General features: G+C 38.3%; 2 protein-coding genes across 4 annotated transcripts; one reads left to right on the top strand and one right to left on the bottom strand.

Moving 5' to 3' along the window:
* Positions 1-231: 231 nt before the first annotated feature.
* LOC126797004 (DNA (cytosine-5)-methyltransferase 1-like) lies at positions 232-5,642 on the bottom strand. The gene is made up of 3 exons (XM_050523701.1): positions 5,425-5,642; positions 2,092-5,009; positions 232-1,996 (listed from the first exon to the last, which is right to left on the bottom strand). The coding sequence occupies exons 1-3, from the start codon at positions 5,495-5,497 to the stop codon at positions 299-301; spliced, it is 4,689 nt and encodes a 1,562-aa protein (XP_050379658.1). The 5' UTR covers positions 5,498-5,642; the 3' UTR covers positions 232-298.
* An 11,083-nt stretch (positions 5,643-16,725) lies between these two features.
* On the top strand, positions 16,726-21,929 carry LOC126797030 (uncharacterized). Of its 3 annotated transcripts, none has more exons than XM_050523720.1 (6): positions 16,726-16,968; positions 17,603-17,818; positions 18,113-18,189; positions 18,697-20,412; positions 20,525-20,693; positions 21,015-21,929. In XM_050523720.1, the coding sequence occupies exons 2-6, from the start codon at positions 17,737-17,739 to the stop codon at positions 21,644-21,646; spliced, it is 2,676 nt and encodes an 891-aa protein (XP_050379677.1). In that variant the 5' UTR covers positions 16,726-16,968; positions 17,603-17,736; the 3' UTR covers positions 21,647-21,929. The 3 variants fall into 3 exon arrangements, with proteins under 3 accessions (XP_050379677.1, XP_050379685.1, XP_050379681.1); XM_050523728.1 differs by lacking the exon at positions 16,726-16,968 and adding an exon at positions 18,282-18,399 and having other exon boundaries at positions 17,750-17,818; positions 18,688-20,412; XM_050523724.1 differs by lacking the exon at positions 16,726-16,968 and adding an exon at positions 18,282-18,399 and having other exon boundaries at positions 17,750-17,818; positions 21,015-21,928.
* Positions 21,930-22,143: the final 214 nt, after the last annotated feature.

Here is a 22,143-nt window from a genome sequence, read left to right as displayed (position 1 = left end):
ATGACGAAATTGACCACATGACGTCATAAATATGATTTTCAGAGCTAGATATGCAGGACCACCATTAGAATTTCGAAGGAGTGCAACTCATTTCCTAGAGAACCTAGTAACTAGTATGGAACACTTTCCTACAAGCATGCAATTCTATGAAAAGAAAAATCATGAAATAAAAATGTAATGCTTCTGTGTATATTATGAATGTTTGGAATGAAGTCTACAGGAAGTACAACATAACAAAGAGAATAGAAATTCCAGGTTTGTTTTACAACATGAAGGGAGAATTATGAAACCTCTGCAGCTACTCTTGAGAAGAATACCTCTTGCTATCAACTGCTTCCTTCAGTTTTCGGCCGAGGGCATAAGCCAGAGTTGGAGGGACAGCATTTCCTATCTGCCTGTGCTTGTGGAGGGTGTTACCATAAAACTGGTAGCTATCGGGGAAGCCTTGAGAACGAGCGCATTCCCGAACTGTTATAATCCTGTCCTGGTCAGGATGGAAGCACATTCCCACCTTACCCATTGGCTGAGGATCAGTGACAGAGGTTGGGAAGTTGCCTTCCCAGTCCAACCTTCCGAACAGGCCCTTCCACTGATTGTGGCGTTTGGCAGTGTTGGGAAGGCACCATGGTATCAAGTCGACTAGCTGGCCAGTAGAGAGCTTCACTTTTTCCTCTGGAAGGTCCTTCCAGTCTGCACCAGGCCTTTTGGGAATCCTCTTGCAACGAATGAGGTTCAGCTCGTTCATTTCTTTTGAAATGTGATCAGTCAAGACAGCCATGTTTCCTCTGATTTTCTTCTGGAACCATGAGACAGGGTCACTTTCATACTCCAGATTGACCTTGGAGGCTCCATTCCCTACAGCTGGGAGATCACCGATTGTGTCTCTTACTGTTATGGGACGGAAAGGGGCTCCGCCTGCAGTACTCCGAACAGCAGCATAATATGAATTACTAGATAAATTGATCTTCAATTCTGGCACCCCAAAAACATGCATTGGCTCTGGCCATTCAGGGAGAATCTCATCTGGTGCAGCTGCCCAAATAAATGCTCGCTTTCGAGACTGGGAAACCCCATAAGCACCAGCTTCCAGAATACCAAACCTAACCTGATAACCCATCTCAAGAAGTGAAGCCACAGTCAGACGGAATGTCTGTCCTTTGTTGAAAGACACAAAATTCCTCACATTCTCCAGAAGGAAGTATTTTGGCCGGAAGTAATCAGCAAAAGATAAAAACGCCAAAATCATCTCACACTGAACTTTACTCCAAGTGCCGGTATTAAATCTATTCATACCAGAAAACCCCTGGCATGGAGGACCCCCATTTATAAAGTCTACTTGCCCCGGCAAGGGCAAATCACTTTTCACTTTATCATCAAGGGCTGCAGCTAAATCATTGGCATCAGTAGTGGATATACAATCATCCATATCTCCGCATTTGTCCATGATGGCCTTCAAGATGACATTGCAATTATTGATGAACACCTTGGACTCAGGATGGTTGAGCTGGAAAGCCTGTCCAGCCGGCTCTTCATACTCAATTGCCCACTTGGTTACTGAGACACCAGCCTGATGCAATCCCTCCGATAAGCCACCACATCCAGCAAATATGTCCAAAGTGGCTAGGCGTTTGTGTTCAGAATCATCTCTCTGTTTCTCAACTTCTGGAACATCTTCTCCTTCTTTACACTTGCCCTTTCTCTTTCTTGCTTCAGTATCACCACTTACTGTTGTATACTTTACCCTGATGTTAGCTGGCAACTGCTTAACAGAACCTTTGGAAGGTTCATATAGATGCTCACAGAAGAATATATGCTGAAACAATGCGGGAGCATTACATTCTGAAAGATCACTCTTCTTTCTGACTTCACATTTTCCTTCTATGCTATCTACAGGCAAAATGTGTAATTCTTCACTGTAGTAGACCTCTCTGATATCCGAGCAATATGCTTTCTCAACCGAAATGTCCTCTGGTCTGAAGAACCTTCGAACTTTAACCTGGGTTAACCATGTACTATATTACGTAAGTATACTGTATTTAACTAAAAGGAACAATATTGTATAACACACTAACTGAGAAAATGGTGTCTGACCTGGGTAGACTTTAAATCAGATTGTTTAGATCCCTTTGCAGTAATTATCTCCAGCACTTGGCAGACAACAAAAGGTTTTAATCCCAGATTCCGTCCAGCCTTGAAAAGTTCAGTTTCAACCGTTTGCACAGAAAAATGGCTGAGGCTTACATAGACATAATCATGAACCGAGTACTCAGCTCCGCTGTACATAAAGCCAGTCTTTGATGAATTCACTTCAAAGACTTCTTTGGCCTTCTCCTCTTCATTGACTTTGCAAGAGAGGCAAAAACCAGACCCCAGACCAATTGTATCACGAGAAAGACTAAAGAAAGCACCTTGCTCGGGACAATACAAGCTTTTACAGTAGTATTCAGTCGGCAATCCTTTCTTCTTCCTCTCTTCTGCTCTTGTTCTATCAATCCTATCAGCATCAGCATTCTCTTTCCTATATTGATGGCCCCATGGCATTAACTTGACACCCACAACAACTGTCTGTTTCACATCCTTTAATGCCAGGTTGATGCACTCATTTGTCAAGAACAACTCCCTCTCATTAGCAGTGTTTCCAAGAACAGTTTCAGATCCACGCTGCATCATTCGGCCATGGAACATTTTTTCTCCATCTGATGATTCATACATGTACTCTATAAAATAGATAACTGGAAGTTCTTCTGAACCCTCTACTTCCACCAAAACAGCACCACCCACTGAAATCTCTTCTCCACGAAGAACAGCACGCTTGTAGAGAACTTCACCAGAACATGTTTTTCCCACAGGCTCCTCACCCCACATAATCTTCCTGCTACTGGAGGATGGTTTGATTTTTCTTACAACTGGAGAAGGCCTTTGGACTTGTTTCATTTCTGATGAATTCTCCTCTGCATCATCCTCTTCTATGTCCTCTTGAACCTCTTCATCAACTTCATACTCCTCTATCTTTTCAAAAGTTTCCACTGGGCTAGAATCTTCTGGAGAGTAGTTTGAATAGTATTCCTGCCAGATTCTGCTAATCAGCTTAGTTGTTGTAGCCTGCATTGCCTTCCTCTTGGATACCACAGGTCCCATTGATGCCCTTGGGTTCAAATTTGATTCACCCTTCTGCAAAATCTTCTTATTTACTTCCCATTTAGTATGGTGCCTCTTCTCCATTTTCTCTCGAAGACCATGAACAAATGGACAATTTTTAATCTTCGCATCTGGAAATTCTGTAAACAGCTGAATTAATATCGGTCCATGGACAACCACATATCTCTCAACATATGCTGGATCAGAGGAAATGTAACCACCATTATCCTTAGGGAACTCTGACAATTTTTTAATAACATCTGCAAAAGAGAGTCGCGCCACTCGACTTTCTGCCTTGAGCATTGTGATTATACTTCTTCCAACCCTTGCTGTTTTCAGTATTGGTTCATACCACAACTCATACTTCTTTGATGGCTTGCCAAGTCTGTACCAGGCCAGTTCTGTTCGAATTGACACTGAAATCATTGAGGCTCCCCATTCTATCACCCACTCATTTATGGAACTCAAGTAAACTGGCATGCCATAAGCATCCTGTGCTACTGGTGCTATCAAACCACTTGAAGAAGACTGGATACCGTCAGCATCAAGATCAAATCCACAGCTTCCATCATCTTCACTCACAACCCCAGAACCAAAAATTGTAACATCAATATCAGCACAAGGCTTCATTGGAAGAAGCTCCAGTGAAATCAATCTCGAGTCTGAATTGTACAGACACCAATTGTGAAGCACATGTGTAGGGAGATCACCATCCTCACTGTCAACCACTATAAATTCATCTGTCTCTTCAATGGCCGTCTTATAATAGGCAGGTAGAGGATAATCATTGGCAATTTCATCTTCGTTAATTTTGATGTAGAATTTCTTCAACGTGCAGGCAGCACCCTGACGTTTTTTTTGTTTCATAGACTTGAAGTATTCTTCTTCTTGAAATAGTCTGGCCAACTTTGCATCTTCATCTTCATCTTCCTCAATTTCAACCATGGATGAACCATTCCCTCCATCTCTGACATCTGAAGCAATCTTCAATGTACCACTTGAAGCTGCTGGCTTTGAGGGCCCATAATGTCCCTGCTTTATACATTCCTCTCTGAGGGCAGTGAGAACAGGCAGCTGTGCCAATACCCGATCATTCTTCTTCGATGACTCCTCCAATCCTTCCAATTGACTATAGATAAACACACCTTGAGATAGGATAAATTCTTTGATAGAAGCACTGCCAGAAAAGAATTTGTTTCCACTCATTGATCGAGCAATGCCAGCAAGTAATTCATCAAGACTGCAGTCAGAGTTGCATTTAGACAGTACTTTGTAGACCTCTATGCAGGCACGCGCTTTCTCACAAAAATTATCATAGTGTTTCTTGTAGCTGCTTGCAGGTTTAACACAACGATAATCAGCAACATCAGTTGTAAGCCATATGATTGGATAACCCTCATCATACCCAGAGATGTCCCAAGCTTCTATTCGACCAAAACCTTCACATTTAACACCCTTTATCTTGCCCTTTCCCTTCTCAGAACTTTCATCAAGAGGTAATAGAGTGCCGGTAATAAACAGACCCCCATGCTGCACCATCTCAAGTGGCTGTACGACACCATCCTCATTATGCAAGATAAACTGCGTCAATCTTCTGTTTGGCTTCTCATCATCTGGCTTCTCTCCACGAGTCATGACTACAGCAAGGCTTTCATCCGACACAATCTCCTCCTCCTTGCTCGCAATGAAAGCATACTTGTCAGAGAGATGAACAGACCTCTCCTTAAAGTCGTTACACGCAGCAGCTCGCTTAGGCATCCGGCGGGACTGCGTCTGCTCTTCGTCAGCTGGAGGCGAATTACGCTTCTTACCTCTACCCCTGGTAGGCACTTCCTTTTGGGAAGCCTTTTTACCCTTCTTCTTCGTCGCTCCTATCACATAAATCTCCGAAAATTAGGCATGCAATTGACACCTATAGAGCTAACTAGAATTCTTAAACTCCCACACACAAATCATCAGCATGCTTTAAACCAACACAACCAAATTAAACCCCAATACAACTCTTCTAAATTGGTTAAGCAAACACATGAGATAGCAATTCAAAAAGAGATTATCCACAGCAGTACTCGAATTACGCAACCGAAAATTGACTAATTTTCCTAAGCAAAACAACAAATTACACAGCAAAATAAAGCGATTATCAAAACCTCACAACAAAACAAGTACATACAAACAATCACCGTAACTCCGTAGTCATATCATTTTACAAATCAAAACAACAATCCCTAATTCGATAAATTCACAACGGAAAATTGATGGTAGACGAGACTGAGGGATCCGAATTACCTGGGAAAGACGAAGGAGATTCGGGTTTGGGTGCGGTGGCGGCGGCCTCGGGTGGTGCCGCGGTTGATCCCATAATAAGTTTCCTAATCGGCGGCGAAACCCTAGAGAGGGAGTGAGATGATGAGAGTGGGGGCTCTTTGGTTTTCACACGCTAAATAGAGAGTGTGTTGGGATTTGGGTGACACGTAAAGGCGGGAAATGCTTCACTTTGGCACAAGGTGTTGGCGCCCGTTGCAAATTTTTTGCGAGGGAGGGAGTTTTTGCCTCTACGCATTTTCACTTTCAACATTTCAAGATTTTTTTTTCATTTTTGAATTTGAAATAGTTTACTTCATGATTTCAATCTCTAATGACGTGGAGTTTTTCTTTTTCTAATTTTGTTGTTTTGACAAGGATTTGTGGGTGGTGGGATGACAAGAATAATGAAATGCATATTATCAATCGGATCTCGTGCGGTCTGTTATAGATAATATGTCGTCTTTAACGTGATAATTGAGTTCATTTTGTTTGTAATGACTACATGGGTTTAATGATAGTAATAGAGCTTAGGATTTGCAACTTATCAATTATGAGATGTCAAGATCCTCAAGTTTTGAATCACGCGCAATGTGGGAGACATCTGTAGATAATTCAGAATCGTGATCTGGTTTTCATAATCTCCAGCCAGTATTAGTTGAGAAATAACTAACTATAACGAATTTTAAAAAATTTGACTATAGCTAATATGCAACGGACATACGTACATAAATTATAAAGCATTTGAAAACCAAATCCATTTTGGAAAAGTAGCGAAAATGAGCTTTACCCAATATAGGAGATAATGAACATAAAACATGACAAAAAAAAGTTAGTGCTTATGTAATACATACGAGCTGATAAAAAAACGTGAGCAAATAAATCGATCAAATTAAGAATTATCCTTACTAATATGGAAAGTGAAAATTAACAAATAGGTATTTCAAAATTAAGAATCCCGTTAAAATATGGGCTGATACCTGTTAAGTTTTGAAATTTATATCTTAAGAATCGATGAAGCTAGCATCGCATAAAACTAGTCTATCAACGACATGTCAATTTGATTTGAAACTAATTAGTATTAAAAGAACATGGAAGAAAGTTATTACATGTACATGAAATTTGTGCCACTACAAACATTCATACACCGTGTTTGAAAACATAAATTTAAGTATATCACATTCGATGCTCGACTTATGATAAGGACACGACGTTACTAACGCCGTTAGTTGATGGACGCGTGACATATTTTTAGGAGTAAAACGAATGATACATAATTTCCTTCCAAATTTTTTTTAACCCTTGGTAATTCTTGACAACTATCACATCCTAGAGAAAAAATGGACTATTCTAAGAGAATATAGGAAGATAATGATTGTTAATGATGGGGGATAAGAAACCATATAATATGGGCATAATCACAAGTATAAAAATGAGAGAAAAATGATGAGGTAACACATTCATAGAAATAATAATTAAGTACATAATGAATGGTTTAATAACACATAGGCTAAATTTTAAAAATAGTACACGAAAAATACCAGACTGAGAAGATTGGTACATGATTTTTCAGAAAAATCAAAACAGTACATAACATTCAAAACCAAACACAAAGCCGGGAATCTCCCCGCAAAGGAGGAGGTGTTAACATACATATTTCCCATTAAGATTAGAAGTTCATGTACCGATTTTATTTTTCTAAAATATGATATACTAATCTTCTCAATCGCTCATTTTTCATGTACTGTTTTAAAATTTTAGCCTAACACAAAATACATGACCAAATAATGGTAGGTAAATTGTTTAAAGGGCTATTACACAATCAAAAGTCTAATAAAAACTACATGCTACACAAAAGCTATAATAGCATGGCATTTGTCTTATAAACAAAAGAAAACAAATGCTACAATAACATGTGGTGTTTCATGTTCCTTCTACCATATTTTGGTTCCTAATAAGCTGAATTCAAGATTTCCACAAAGCCATTTGAAGCTTGAATTTGAGACCCTGAACAGATGCATGTGAAGTTCCAGATGTTGTGGCAAGTATGGGTGATGTCCTGATGACATTCCTTGTAGGATTCTTTGATCTATTCCTTGAATCTTTTGCACTATAAGTTGTTGTTTCATGCATTGGTTCAGACTAGGAATTAATAAAATAGATAGTGTGTGATGAAAAAAACTCATCTTAATTATTAATCATATGCACTAGAACTAGTAAAACTTACCTTAGAAGCATTACGCACCACATTGGAATTGTTTTCAGTAAGATTTTTATTCCCTTCATCAACATTAGAGTCAATATTAAGATATGATTAACATTGACATTAGACCTCATATTCACATTTTGGTTGGCATTTTTGTATTTCCCCAGCCTTATATGCTCATACAAATATGAGATCTACTTTAGTAGTTGATGAGAGGATAAGACCGAGAAAATGAGTTGGATGAGACTTAATCTTTATCGTTATATGTGGAGGTAAGTAAGTCCAAGTGTAAGGGTTTTCAGTAAAAAAAACTAATTTTGTCCTCCATTAAATTCATAATGGCATACGATTTGACGGGCTCAATGAGCTCAGTAACGTCTCGAACCTATTTGAGGTCGGGTCTGGTATTTGATGTACCCAAATATATATATTTTCAAATGTGATGTATATATGTTAGTAGTCATCCAAAATTCATGTACTATTTATATTTTTTTTTTCAAGGAATATACGAGGGACTTAATGGATTGGTCTAACTAAAGCACGCTAGGTTACCTCACGTGCTGCAATGATTCGTTTAGTAATACGGGGTCCTTGATCAAAACCCAACTTGTATATATGAAACATGTCTTGAAGAGGGGTCATAGCTAAATAGCTCCCGGATCGCAAAGTAGTAGCTCACTCAACCGTCATTTCGTATATATACGGTATACCCGAATAAAAAGAGGGTACTAGTGAGAGACAAGTTCCTTCTTCCATGTCTATACTCTATAGGATTAAGTACATTGGGCCTAGTATAACATACCCTGTGTAGTCTGTATCATCACTCGGGCCGAAACTGGGGAGCCCAACAACAAACAACCTGTAATTACCGGATACTGGAACGCATGACCCGACCGGCAGCCGGGACACATAACCCTACCCCACCACCCCGTACAACTGGATCAGCACCGTCTGGATGGCCCAGTTCCGGCAGCAGAAAGCTGCCACAATAATAATGCCCACGTGCCGGAATCTGAACCCGCCAGGTAAAGTTGCCCTAAAAAGCCTTTGGTCCCTCCCGAAACCGATAATGGAGTCCATCATCGAAGATTATCATCTGATCATCATCACAAACTGCAGATGGAGCTGGCTAGCTAGGGTTTCGCTTTGGAGCACATGACAGAGCGTTCTGGGCATCATTGTGATATGTGAATGAGAGGGGTTTTGGCTTTGGAAAACCAAAAACTGCCGCACTTAGATCAGCTGAACTATGATCGAATAAGTTGTACTGTATATGGAGGGTTTAATTATTTATGAGCTCGTTTACATCGGTGCGGAGTAATAGGTTATATATCTTGTTATTTAATAATATTATTTTCTTTTAAAAAAATGAAAAATATATTTCACTAAAATAAAATTACAAACAATGGAACATTGTTGATCGTAATTAAAGAGTCAAAACAAAAGCACATTGTGTTCGAGGAATTAAAGATTGTGTTAGTTATCCTAAAGAAGACATACACATAGAACAAATTATGACACGACCCACATCAAAATATTACCCTATCATCTAGAATAAGTTGTGCAAGGACCACTATTCAAGGGAGTATACAAAAACATTCGGCATATTCTCTCCTGAAAGTATGACTACATGCACAAACGACATTCTCAATATCTCAAATCCAACCTTAACACATAGAGCCACCATGCTCCCCAAAATTTCCAAACACCACAACCACATCCCATAAATATAATTCAAAATATAACACAATGTACATTACGAAGTATGCAATATTCGTTACTCAATATCATTAGACCCATGGAGCTCGTAGCTCGTCTTAAACTGCAACTGCCCAACCCACTAAGACGACATGGTCAATAACAATCATACAACATACTACATGATCGCACAAAAAAAATTAAACAACATTCTATAAAATGATTAAAATCGAACCGCATGAAATTATATTTAAAACAAAGTCCACTCATAAAAAATATACGAGACCACGCAAAACTCAACAAGTCACTAGTCCTCTCCCTTTCTAAATCTTTATCTGGAGTCCACTAGTACATCTCCTCTCTTTTAGCAACTCGGTAACATCGATACCATTGTCGGTTCATCCTCTCTCTTCTGATTCCATATTCTCATTGCATTGTTGGTTCATCCCATTCCTTCCGTTTTTATAATCTACCGGTTCATCCCCTATTTTCCAGTTATGTAATATGAACAGACTACTAGTTCATCCCCTCTCTCCTAGTGTCTCAACATCCTGCCGAATCATCTCATCTCTTCCAGTTTCATACACTCACCTCAAAGTATCCGACACAAACCCCATAACATAATCCCAAGTCTTACTCGTAACAAATATACAATCACTCTCCCGGACAAAATATCAAACCGTCACAAAAGTATCATCTCTAATGAAATTAGCCAAGGCTAAGGTGTATATACATCATTGATTCCAATGGAATAGCCGAGTTAATATGAGTGCCTATACCTCGTTGATTCCCATGATATAGCCAAGTTAATAAAGCTTTGTCGAGAGGAATAAGGTGAATCACAATAATATAAATACGTTAACCTCAACCTAGAAATCTCATCACGTACTCATACGATCACCATGTTCATAAACAACTAACTAAATGTTCAAACACACGGACTCACAAGAAACCAGACACACCGTCCTTCTAATACGCTGTTGATACCACTGCAACAACCAAACTTGAGTTTACGCTTTGAAACCTAAGGTAGATCATTAAAGAAATGATATATAATCTAAAATAATGGTGGATGTACCCAAACCTTGGTCAGGCTGCCTACGTACCCTTTTGAAATAGATCAAGTCACTCGTAGTTCAATTATCCATCAAGCTAATCACTCTAACCAATTAAAACCACATAACCCATAATCCGAACAATCATACAGTAATTAATCTTTCTCCACATACCCCTTTTATCTTTTCTTAGCAACTAGCATCATAATCTCATCACAACCACACAATACTATATCCATTATCAATCAAGGCAAACACATTCTTAACACATGACTATCAATCAATGATCCCAGAAAATAAATCCGCAAGCATATATATTTAAAAGGAGGGTCCACTCACAGTATATAGGTAGTAGCACCCGGTGTCAGGGTTCTCATCAAGCGAAGTGTCCGTACGACGTCCTGAGTTAAGGAGTAACATATCAACAACGATTCACATTCATACACAATCACAATTTCGTAATTCTCTACCACCAACACTCTACGGCTCCAACGATAATCAAATTTGTCAAAATATAAGTCGTTGGGTTCATATCGATGAACACTACTCGATGGAGCACTTACTGTCCTAAAAACCTTTGCACGTACCGCCGCACACGCCACCACTCTCCAACCTCACCAAAATCATTCAACACCAACCTGAAAGTTGTAGATTACACAAAACCAAACTTTTTTCATACTGCACCGGAGACCAAATCGGTCAGGAAGTGTCCAGAAAACGCAGAGGAAGATCGGAATATTATACCGATTTTAAAATTGTCATCTAGCTCGATTCGTCGCCCAACTATGATTGAATTATGCCCAAAATGAAGGATCACATCGATTAGTAGCAATCCTGAGCTCTGGAGTCGCCAGAAAGAGGCCGCACGACGGCGTTGACTTCTTACGGATCTTGCGAGCGTTGTTGCGCCGTGTACGACAGTTGGCGCGGCGTGAGTCCGGTACAGATCGACTGGAAATGACGAGGCGGTTCTAACGCGACCGGGGTGCTCCGATTGGTGGTTGGACGGTGGAGAATGAAGGGAGAGAAGATCTGGCGAAATCGAGGAGAGTGTGTGTGAACAGTGGCGCTGAAATTTGAATTTAGGTTTTTATGATTTTCTCCATTCTAACCCCTATTTATACTAATTCTAAAAATACCCAACGTCCTTTTTTATTCGTAACTTTTCCATATGAACTCTAATTTGAGCGTGCCGAGTGTCTACAAACTCGTATCGATGAGTTCTACAAGTTTCGTGAATGAAGTTTTCTCGAAAGACTTAGGTATCGAAAAGCCAACTTTTAGAATCGTTACACTTAGTACGACTCTCGATCCGAGTAAAAAAATAAAAGTAAAATCGTAAGGAATTGTAAAGGATTCAGGGCGTATCAAATTAAGTCATCATTCATCAACTACAAGGGGTCAAGGATCATTTCCGGCTAAACTTTAATTTTACAAGTATACTCTGAATTTTATATTTGGCTTTCGAGCAGAGTTTAGTTAGCATTTCTCTTTTAGTTTTTATCAAATCTATTGAATTTCATTAACTTAATTAAAACTCTGCACATCCTAATTTCCAGGGCCGGTCTAAAGTATTAGAGGGTCCAGTGCGAAAGAAAAATTGGACCCTTTGTATTTAACTATTTATGAAAAAAAGTAATAATAATAATAAATATCAATATTACAAAGAAAGTTGCATATATTAAGCATGTAAACGAACTTCATAAGATTCATGGTAATCCAAAACGATTAGTTATAATTGGACAAATTTTAAAATATATACATAACTTATTTTTCAACAGAACAAAGAAATTTTGGGCCCTTGTGCGGCTGCACCGCCTTGATTGCCCTAAGGTCTTAATGTCCTAGAGGGAGGGGGGGTGAATAGGACTGTGATAACTTTTTTGTGGTAATGACACAAGGATAGCAACTGAGAGTATGCTATCCTAATGTATAACATATACGATTTGAAAGATTTAACGAAAACAATAAAGAAAATAACACAAAGATGTTTTTTACTCGCATAAATCCTGAATGCATGGAGAAAAATTGTGTGCCCTTATCTCTTGAAGGGCAAACCTTTCCATTATGCAACACAACGTCTAGTACAAGCTTATAGCAACAAGGGACATCAAACCACGTTTCTATCTTGTTTCAGGCTAAACTAGTCACTCAACTATACTACATGACTTGACTCTTAAGATGCTTACAATGCGAATATTACAAGAGGTTTCACAAATCCTGATCTTAGTAACTCATATACTGAATCCTAACGTGAGACCTTAAGTTGTTGCATCACCAATCACGATCTCATGCCATGCAAGTGTATGTATGAATGAACAATAGGGTTTCTACTATGCTTGTGATCAACACTTAAGACCATACGCACATAGGACAACTATGAGATAGAAATATATATATATATATATATATATATATATATATATATATATATAGTCTCTATCAAGAGTAAAGCTTCACTATGAAATTACAGAGTGCAGTTCTAATTTTGGCACACTTTTCGGTCAAATTTTTCACCATAAGCGATTCAATATTTAGGTATACTATTTAAGATCATATTTACAAAAATTCATCCAATTCGGACATCGTTAAGGTATTGTAATTAGATTAAATCAATGAATGAATTAAAACTGTTCAACGTGAACCGTTCATGTAAATCTCAATTTTGAAAGCTCAAACCATTGTCAAATTGGATAAAACTTTGTACAGATGATCTTGAATAATATACCTAAATATTAAATCGTTTATGGTGAAAAAATTTGACCGAAAAGTGTGCCAAAATTGGAACTTCACTCTGGATAGAGACTGTATATATATATATATATATATATATATATATAACAAGACTAAACTTTAGAGAAAGAACATTTAAAATTTCCCCAAAACAAAACAAAAACTGGATTGGAGAGAGTGCAAGTCACTCAATTTATAGAAGAGGATGAGGCTCCACGGGAGCCTACAAAAACAAATGATCAAATTAGCTCAACTTAACCAACTTAGGAAACTAAACTAGAGACACCAACGAAAACGAGAGAGAGAGAGAGAGGGAGAGAGAGAGAGAGAGAGAGAGTCAAAGTACCCAGTTACATCCATTGCCCATTGAACAATGGAAACACTCAATGGTCAAGGACTCAACAACAGCCCTAAAAATCTGCATGGTTATATACCAACCCAAATTTTGAAAACGAAAGAAAGGAAAGGAAAAGACTTTGAGTTCGGCGAGTAACTCAGATCCTATTATTGAGGCAAAATGGAATATACCAACTGAGAACATCTAGTCTGGTTAGGATGATCGAACGAGACATAACCAATCAACAATAATTGCTAGTGATGGACGTAGAGTTTCCTATCCTGAATGACATGCAAGTATCTTAACAACGTCTAGTACAAGCTTATAGCAACACGGGATATCAAACCACGTTTCTATCTTGTTTCAGCCTAAATTAGTCTCTCAACTATACTACCTGACTTGACTCTTAAGATGCTTATAATGTGAAGATTACAAGAGGTTTCACAAATCCTGATCTCAGTAACTCATATACTGCATCCTAACGTGAGACCTTAAGTTGTTGCATCACCAATCACGATCTCATGGCATGCAAGTGTATGCATGAATGAACAATAGGGTTTCTACTATGCTTGTGATCAAGACAAAATACCATAAGCACAGAGGACAACTATGAGATATATATATATATATATATATATATATATATATATATATATAACAAGACTAAGCTTGAGAGAAAGAACATAGACAATTTCCCCAAAACAAAAAAAAAAACAGAGAGAGAGAGAGAGAGTATCCAGTTACATCCATTGCCCATTGAACAATGGAAAGACTCAATGGACAACAATCCTAAAAATCTGCATGGTTATATACCAACCCAGATTTTGAAAACGAAAGAAAGGAAAGGAAAAGACTGAGTTCGGCGGGTAACTCAGATCATGTTATTGAGGCAAAATGGAATATACCAATTGAGAACATCTAGTTTGGTTAGGATGACCGAACGAGACATAACCAGTCAACAATATTTACTAATGTTGGACGTAGAGTTTCCTATCCTAAATGAGATGCAAATGCATGAATAGATATTGGGCCATGAGATCAAATTGGGCCTTCAAATATACAGTCCAACCAGCTTCCAAGCATTCTTTGAGAACATCTTCGGCCCAAATATTATTCTTTTGTCAACAAGGAGCAATGCCAACATAACGTACCTAGAGGGTCGGCACTGCTAATTTCATTTCCTTTTTTCTGTCTTTCATTATTGGGTCATTCATGCGTTGTCACATTCTTACGTTAAGCGACGGTTTTTAAAAGTCACGACATCTTTTTCACCAATTCATACAAAGAGCAACGGTATAAATTCTATTGTAGAACTCCCGCCAGAAAGACTCCGGCAAGTGGCTTATAGCGGCACTCGGTGAGTCATGCATATTAGCGATCCGAATATGTGAGGATGGCTCGAACTGCATTAATTGGAAGCCTGTGTTAAGCTGTGTGCTGTAGAAGGCAGCGGATTGAGGAAGAAAAAAATAAAAAAAATGGAGGCACGTACGCAACTTCTGATCTTGTTGAATGTTGATGTTGATGTTGATGAGATGGTAAGGCGCCAAATGGAGGTGTCGTGCGCAAGCGCAACTATCATTGAGTTGTTCGTTACGTGCCACTACAAACCCTACAACCATTCACCATCCATTTCTCTTATTTTCTAATTCTAATATTCGATCTTGACCATAAAATATTATTCACTTCCATTTTAATATTTCATCTCATATTCTTGAGTTTTTGCTTTTGTTTTAGTACCCAGCGGTGACCATTTGGAACAACCAAATGAGCAATAAATTACAAAGGAGAACAAAATGAAATTGTAGAAAACTGATCCACCTTATTCCCTTCTGTTGGGATTTCCTCCCTAAACATTCTATTGGACATTATGCTAGATAACATATACATTGATAATTCCCAACAATAATCCTCGCAAGAGGCTTGGTTACTATTGCTAATGGGTAGGACAGCTTAATAATTGTCACATTCAATTTTGTTGCAATTATTAAGAGGACACCTATGATAGGTGTCTATCTTGGAGGTTGACTAATTCCCATGGCATTAATTTTTGTCATTTGAGGTGTTTTTTTGTTCATTTTCATACATGTCGATGTCTTATAAGGTACTAAGTGTTTCAAATATTATATATACGCGTTTGGTGAGATTATGAAATAGAGTTGTGAAGATAGATGAAGATTTCACTTTATAATTTACATGAATCGTGTTACATTGAAGTGTTATCGATATTGCCATGTAATCTATTTGGAATTATAAACGGTACACAATCAAGTTTCAAGATCACAATGAGAATAACCAGGGGAGCCTATTCCACGCACTGCTAGAGTACCACAACTTTCACATATTGACGGTGCGTGTTTGCACGCGCCGTTTGGAAAACAATTAATTGAGCAACCACACGCACGCCTCTTCCTTTCATGCAGTCCTCCCTCTGTGTTCTTCATCAATCCCCTTCTCAATTCTTCTAATTTTCCTGAAAATCACAGCTAATGCATGATAGATGAAAACCCATAACCAAATTCACAAACACAGCACAAAATAAAATCGACATGAGGTTTCTCAACAGCAAACACACCATATTCAGATTCGAACCAAATTTGAAACAATTTAATCCAAGAACCAAATTTGAATTTCAATTCAAAGATAAGAATATGAAGCAATTGATGTTGTCTATAGAGGAAAGTTGATGTTGCCACGTGAATCGCGGTCGCTGGAGTACGAAAGCCCACCAAAACTATCTAACATTCGGCCTCTCTCCCCACCCCGGCCCTCTCCGACAGTTGATCGATGGACACACCAAGATCATATGAATGTCACCGACAGAGATCGATCGATGGTACTCATGGTAGCTGCCACAAAGCCGGCAGAGGAGCAAATAACTGAAGAAGATGACTATCACGGTTGTTTCTTCTTTACTCACGTAACTCACAAACTTTAACGAGACATTTGTTGACGTGTACACACGTACGGTTGAGATTTATGGTGTACTTCGTGTAGCATACAATCCGTTTCCGAATAACCAGTTCCAAAAGTTGGAATCTTCTCTGGCTTAGTCATTTTCCCAAAGCGAAAATTATTTGTGAGTTGAATTTTTGGTCAGTTACTTTTATCGTGGAATAGAATTTGAATGGAAAGCAAGCAAAAAAAGTAGTGGAATAAACGAGTGGTCGAGTAGAGTAGGGAGTGTAGGGGGAGATGGAAGCCTTGGCTTTCTGGTCCTTTATTCTTTCTTTCCAGCCGTACCAAAAGCGGCAGTAGCTTTATGTGTTCCACATTTATTAATTATTGAAGATATTTGATATTTCTATCATTATTCTAATCAAGGATCCAATCTTATTCCTCGCAGCTTTGAAATCTCTCTCATTCATTCACTTGAACTTTAACTCCGACCTTAATCTACCTCATCATCCCATAATTGAGTTTGAAACTGACACTTCGGTTGGCTCCTCTGAAACTAGTCCCAGAAGGCAGTGAGTTAAAAAGCTTCAAGCTTTTATTGGGTTAGTCGGGCTTTTCTGTTTACTTTTATTCATTGCATTCTTGATTCCTCTCAGAGTTTGAAAATGTTACTGGGTTTTGGGTTTGAAGTGATTCTGCTTTTGAATTTAGTCAAACTGTTTTGGTTTAATTGCTAACAAGACCAGGAAGACAGTGCGATAAAGCCCCAAGCTTTTATTGTTTACTTTCTTTCTCTCATTGCATTTTCGTTTTTTTTTTCCTTCTCAGAATTCAATACAGTTTCTGGGTTTCCGAACTTGATGAATTATGTTTATGGGGTTTGTAAAGTGAATAGCTTGGTGCCTTGGTGGGAATTTCACATAGCAAAGTTTATTTCTTGAAGCTAAATCATTATCTTTCATTTCTGGGATTTTGGTGTATGTGTGGAGATGATTGATTTGAAGTCTTATGTGCAATTAGTATTCTTTCATATCAGTGAGTTTGTTTGCTGGATCGGCCCCTCATTCTTTTGGTTTGTAGTCTGCTTTTGGTTATGCAAAAGAAAGAACTCAAATGGTGGACCATGTTTAGTTGGAATTGTAAATTATTGAGTAGCTGTGCAAGATAGTACATACTCATTGCTTAATGTGTTCTGCTCATTTTAATTGAAATCTGGGCTTGTATTTGTTTTTGCAGGCTAATATTCCTGTGCGAGTTGTCAGAGAATTGTTTTGGTGGGTGAAAGTCATCTAAATTGGGTACTTGATGGGGTAAAGAGACATAAAGCAGCGCAAAGGGCATGATATGCTTCTGGTAGATCCAGGGACTGCATGCGAGGCTTATTGCACCTTTTTGATTTCAATCAGGGTAGCATGGCCAGGAAGCTTTTTGTGCATAAGAAACGTGATGGTGGTGAGTTTTATTGTTCTATTGAAGAACTGAAGGTCTGGTTTTTGTTCATTTATTGGATAATATGATTGTAATCCTTAATGGAAATGACTACTAGGTAGGGTTTTAATGATTTCTGGTTGGATCGGCAAATATATTTACTGATTCATATGTTGAGTACCTATTAATCACGGAGGTCTTAATTTGGACAGAGTAATTGTCTTGTAAATAAATCATTTCTGGAAAAGGTTTTTATCTATATCAGGAGAATGTGAAATATTGATATAACATGATAAAGTAAGATGTTTCGATTTGCAGGCCTTGATGCTCCACGAAATAGCTTGGAGATGCAAGTAGAAACTTCTCACAGCTATTGTGACGTGGGAGATTTGCTGGTAATTTTTATGCTTTATTGTGGGTATAGAGTGGTTTGATTCTGTTGAGGTTGTCTACTAATATGATTCTTGTGAATCTATCAAATCCCCAGAAAGTATGTTTCTTGTGATACATGGTGCATTGTGAGTCTTGGGGTGTGAAGCTTTACATACTATATAACTCAAGACTCTTTGGTTTGTCAACCTCTTCAAACTCCTGCTACTTGATAGGTAAAAGCAGTTGTGTCTTACAAGACAGAGTTTATGTTCATTGACATCTTCTGGGGCAAATGCATCATGCATCTTCCCTTATAAATTTAATCTCTTTCCTTACCGTGTATTCTTCTGCTAAATCCATTTACTTTGTGAGAAGCATTCAGCCCATAAGAGGACATTTTGAATAAGTTATAATCTCATTTACTAAATCCCATGAGTTATTAGTATATCTTCTGTGTAAGCTTGGTTGTAGTAATCCCAGTCACAATTTTGATTAATATTTAGTGTGCTGATTTTTGGTAGTTGTATTAGGTGAAAGAAGTTGGTCTCAAAAAGAATTATCCACTAGAAAGTTCAATGAAGAAATTGATCAATGAGGAAATATCCAAACGCTCAAGTGCCAGGCATACTGGACCGAGCATTGTGGCACGGCTTATGGGGATGGACATGTCGCCAACAGATTCAAAATCAGCAGTTCAGCTTATCGAGGATAAACATGAATATAGGAGACCAAAGTCTTCAAAGAAGAAAATTAATGGAAAGAGCTCAGTTGATCATGTCTCTTCCATCTTAAATTCCTCCAGAAAGTTAGATCTCAATTCCTTCTATCAAAATAATGGCACAGATGATGCTGATTGGTGTGAAGATCAGAAAGTTGGGAAACCAAGGCGTGAAGAACATCCTCAAGAGGAGGAACTACAGAAGTTCAAGAGAGAATTTGAAGCATGGCAAGCTGCCAGGTTTAAGGAATGTTCAAGGATTGTTGAGAATGACAGCATTCCAGGTGGGTTGCATGCTCAAGAGAATCTCAACAAGGGGAAGACCGGAGTTTCTGCAAAGTCCAAGCAAACAGAAATTGAGAAGACCATGGAAGGAATAGATCACACTGTAAAAGCAATCTCACATGAAAGAAGTGTTTCATCAAATTGTTTAGATGCAGTGGAGTTATTCCCATCTGCGTATACAAGATCTTTATCTTCAAAAAGCAGAACAAAGAGCTTAGACTTTGAGAAAGCCTCCCTGATGAATTCCAGGAAGAGAGTGAATATATCTTCAGCTCCTACAACGATAGTTATTTTAAAACCTGGTCCTGATAGCTTTTGCAACCATGAAGAGTCTTGGATCAATTCTCCGAGCCCTTTAGATCAGAGGGGTAGTATAGAAGATTTTCTCGAGGAGGTGAAGGATCGACTGAGATGTGAATTACAAGGGAAGGTGCATAGAAAGGGTTCAGTTGTCCGAGGAAGTGGAATTGAGACCCCATTTAGTGAACAGCCATCTGATCCAAAGCAAATTGCTCGGCACATTGCAAACCATGTCAGAGAAAGTGTGACTAGAGATCTTGGAGCGAATTTGCTTCGATCAGAATCAACAAGATCATACAGAAGTGAGATTCAATATAACGGACCAGGTTCTCCAGAATTCATACATAGAGATACTAGAAGATTCCTGTTAGAGAGACTAAGAAATGTTTCTGAAAGAGAGAGTGAACTTAATTCTCCTGTATTAACTTCTGGCAGCTACAGGACATCTGCACTAGACTATGGAAGGGTAAGAGTGAAACAGGTGGGAGACACTTTGGAAGCTCAAAAAGATATGAGTTTCTGGGGTAGGGGATTGGTGAAAGATGACCATGTAAAAACCAGATCATTCAGGCATGCATCAGATGATGATAAGTTGCTAAATAGAGATTTGTCCCCTAGAAATCTCATCAGGTCCTTATCAGCCCCAGTATCTGGAACATCATTTGGGAAGCTGCTTCTAGAGAACTGCCATATTTTAACTGGTGCTCACATTCAGAGGAAGCATGAAGCCATTGAACATGTGTCCTTGGATATGAAGAGTCAGAAGAAAGAAAGGTTCAATTTCAAAGAAAAGGTTTCCAATTTCAGATACAGTTTTACACTTAAGGGGAAACTTTTTGGAAAAATAATTCAATCAGCAACCGAATCACATCGTACTGAACGTTACCCTATCAATGACATAAGGAGTGGCCCAACCGTTATTACCAACTTTAGAGAGAGACATGTAAGAGATACATTTCCCTTTCCCCTATGCTTTTTACTTATTATTCTAGGATTCAATAGGCACAATTAGTTTCTTAATTTTATCATGACATTATCTTCTGTACTGGTCTTAGGATAATTTCACCGAGGTTCCTCCTAGTCCTGTATCTGTGTGCAGCACTGCTCGAGACGAGTTTTGCAGGACAGCTGATTGTCTTAGTCCAATATCAACTCCAAATGCAACTCCAACAGATGACAGACTTGTGCCACAGGCTTTCCGAGATATCAGCGATAACCTAGGTGGTATGAATGTTTCTTTCTACACATATTTCTGTTCTGATAAGACAAATTTTGTGGTTGGTATGAGTGTGATACGTGTTTATTGACAGTACCAAGATTATGTAGCGTGTGTCGCGTGTGTGCTTACTTTCGTTTTGAATGTGTTTATCTGTCCCTTTTTATGCTTCATGCTCCATGCATGATTGTTACTTTATCAATGTGTACCAATTCTGTTAAAGATCAACCAGGTTAACAAATTTAGCTATCCTTATCAGATCAATAAATTACTAATATGCTTTTCTATGTGAAAGTTGAAATGAGAGTCATCTTCTATTGATTTTACAGAACTGAGAAGGCAACTCAATCGACTCGAGTCTGATGAGCCTGACGATGCATCAGTTGAACAAGAAGTGGTCGAATCTGAATTGTCTGGACTAGAGAATCCAGTAGAGGTTTACATAAGAGATTTGCTTGTTGCTTCTGGTTTGTACGACGGATCACTCGAGAAATCCTTTTCGAGATGGGATACGTTTGGGAATCCTATAAGCCTCTCCGTGTTCAAAGAAGTGGAGGAATCTTATAAAAAGCTGGCCACTGAGCACAATAGTTCAACGAAAGATCACAATGGGAAGGTAAATCACAAGTTGCTTCTTGATTTATTGAATGAAGCTCTTTCAACTATTCTTGGACCTCCATTAAACATGCCTAAATTCAGAAGAAAAGCTATCAACACCTCTTCCCTGCCACCTTTGCGTGGTAAGAAGTTGTTAGATTCTGTTTGGGAGAATATCTATTATTATCTATATCCTCCAAAAGATAGCCTCTATCACTCCCTTGATGAAATAGTTTCCCGAGATTTGATATCCTCCCCATGGCCAGAATTGCTGGACGAAGACGTTATTGTTCTGGGAAGGGAAATTGAAACTCTAATTATGAGAGATATTGTTACAGAAGTTTTGGATGATATGAAGTTTTGATGGAGTGAAACATTTTTCTTTTCCAGTCTGAGTTAGGAAAGAGTGGCGTATATAATGAAAAGAAAGAAAGTAAATACGAGATTTACATGGATCCATGTTTGTTTGATAGTGTGCATGTATACAAGTTCTTCTGTGTGGCTTGCTGATATAGATAGGAACTGGATTTGAGACTTCTGAGTAGTTGGAGTTATACAGTGTATGTTTGGTAACATGTATTTAACTTTTCCATTTTATTCACAGTAAAATAGTCTTCCCCAATCTAATGGGGCAGATGGTCTGTTTAACTGATAACTGACATTATAAATTCTTATAATTTTAACAAGCAGATTAGCAGATAATTGAGTTGTCTATTGCTTCCTTAGTTGTTGCCGTATCATTTCTATATTTTCTTCATATTTTTAAGCTCATCTTAGCAAGGATTTAGAATCCAATGATGAATTTGACAGTGTTCTACATTATTTTCTATGAGTGAAATTCTTTAAAAGAGATCTTTAGAT

This window comes from Argentina anserina, chromosome 1, assembly GCF_933775445.1.
Source record: "Argentina anserina chromosome 1, drPotAnse1.1, whole genome shotgun sequence".
Classification (NCBI taxonomy): Eukaryota; Viridiplantae; Streptophyta; class Magnoliopsida; order Rosales; family Rosaceae; genus Argentina; species Argentina anserina.
This window is presented reverse-complemented; position numbering and strand designations above follow the sequence as displayed.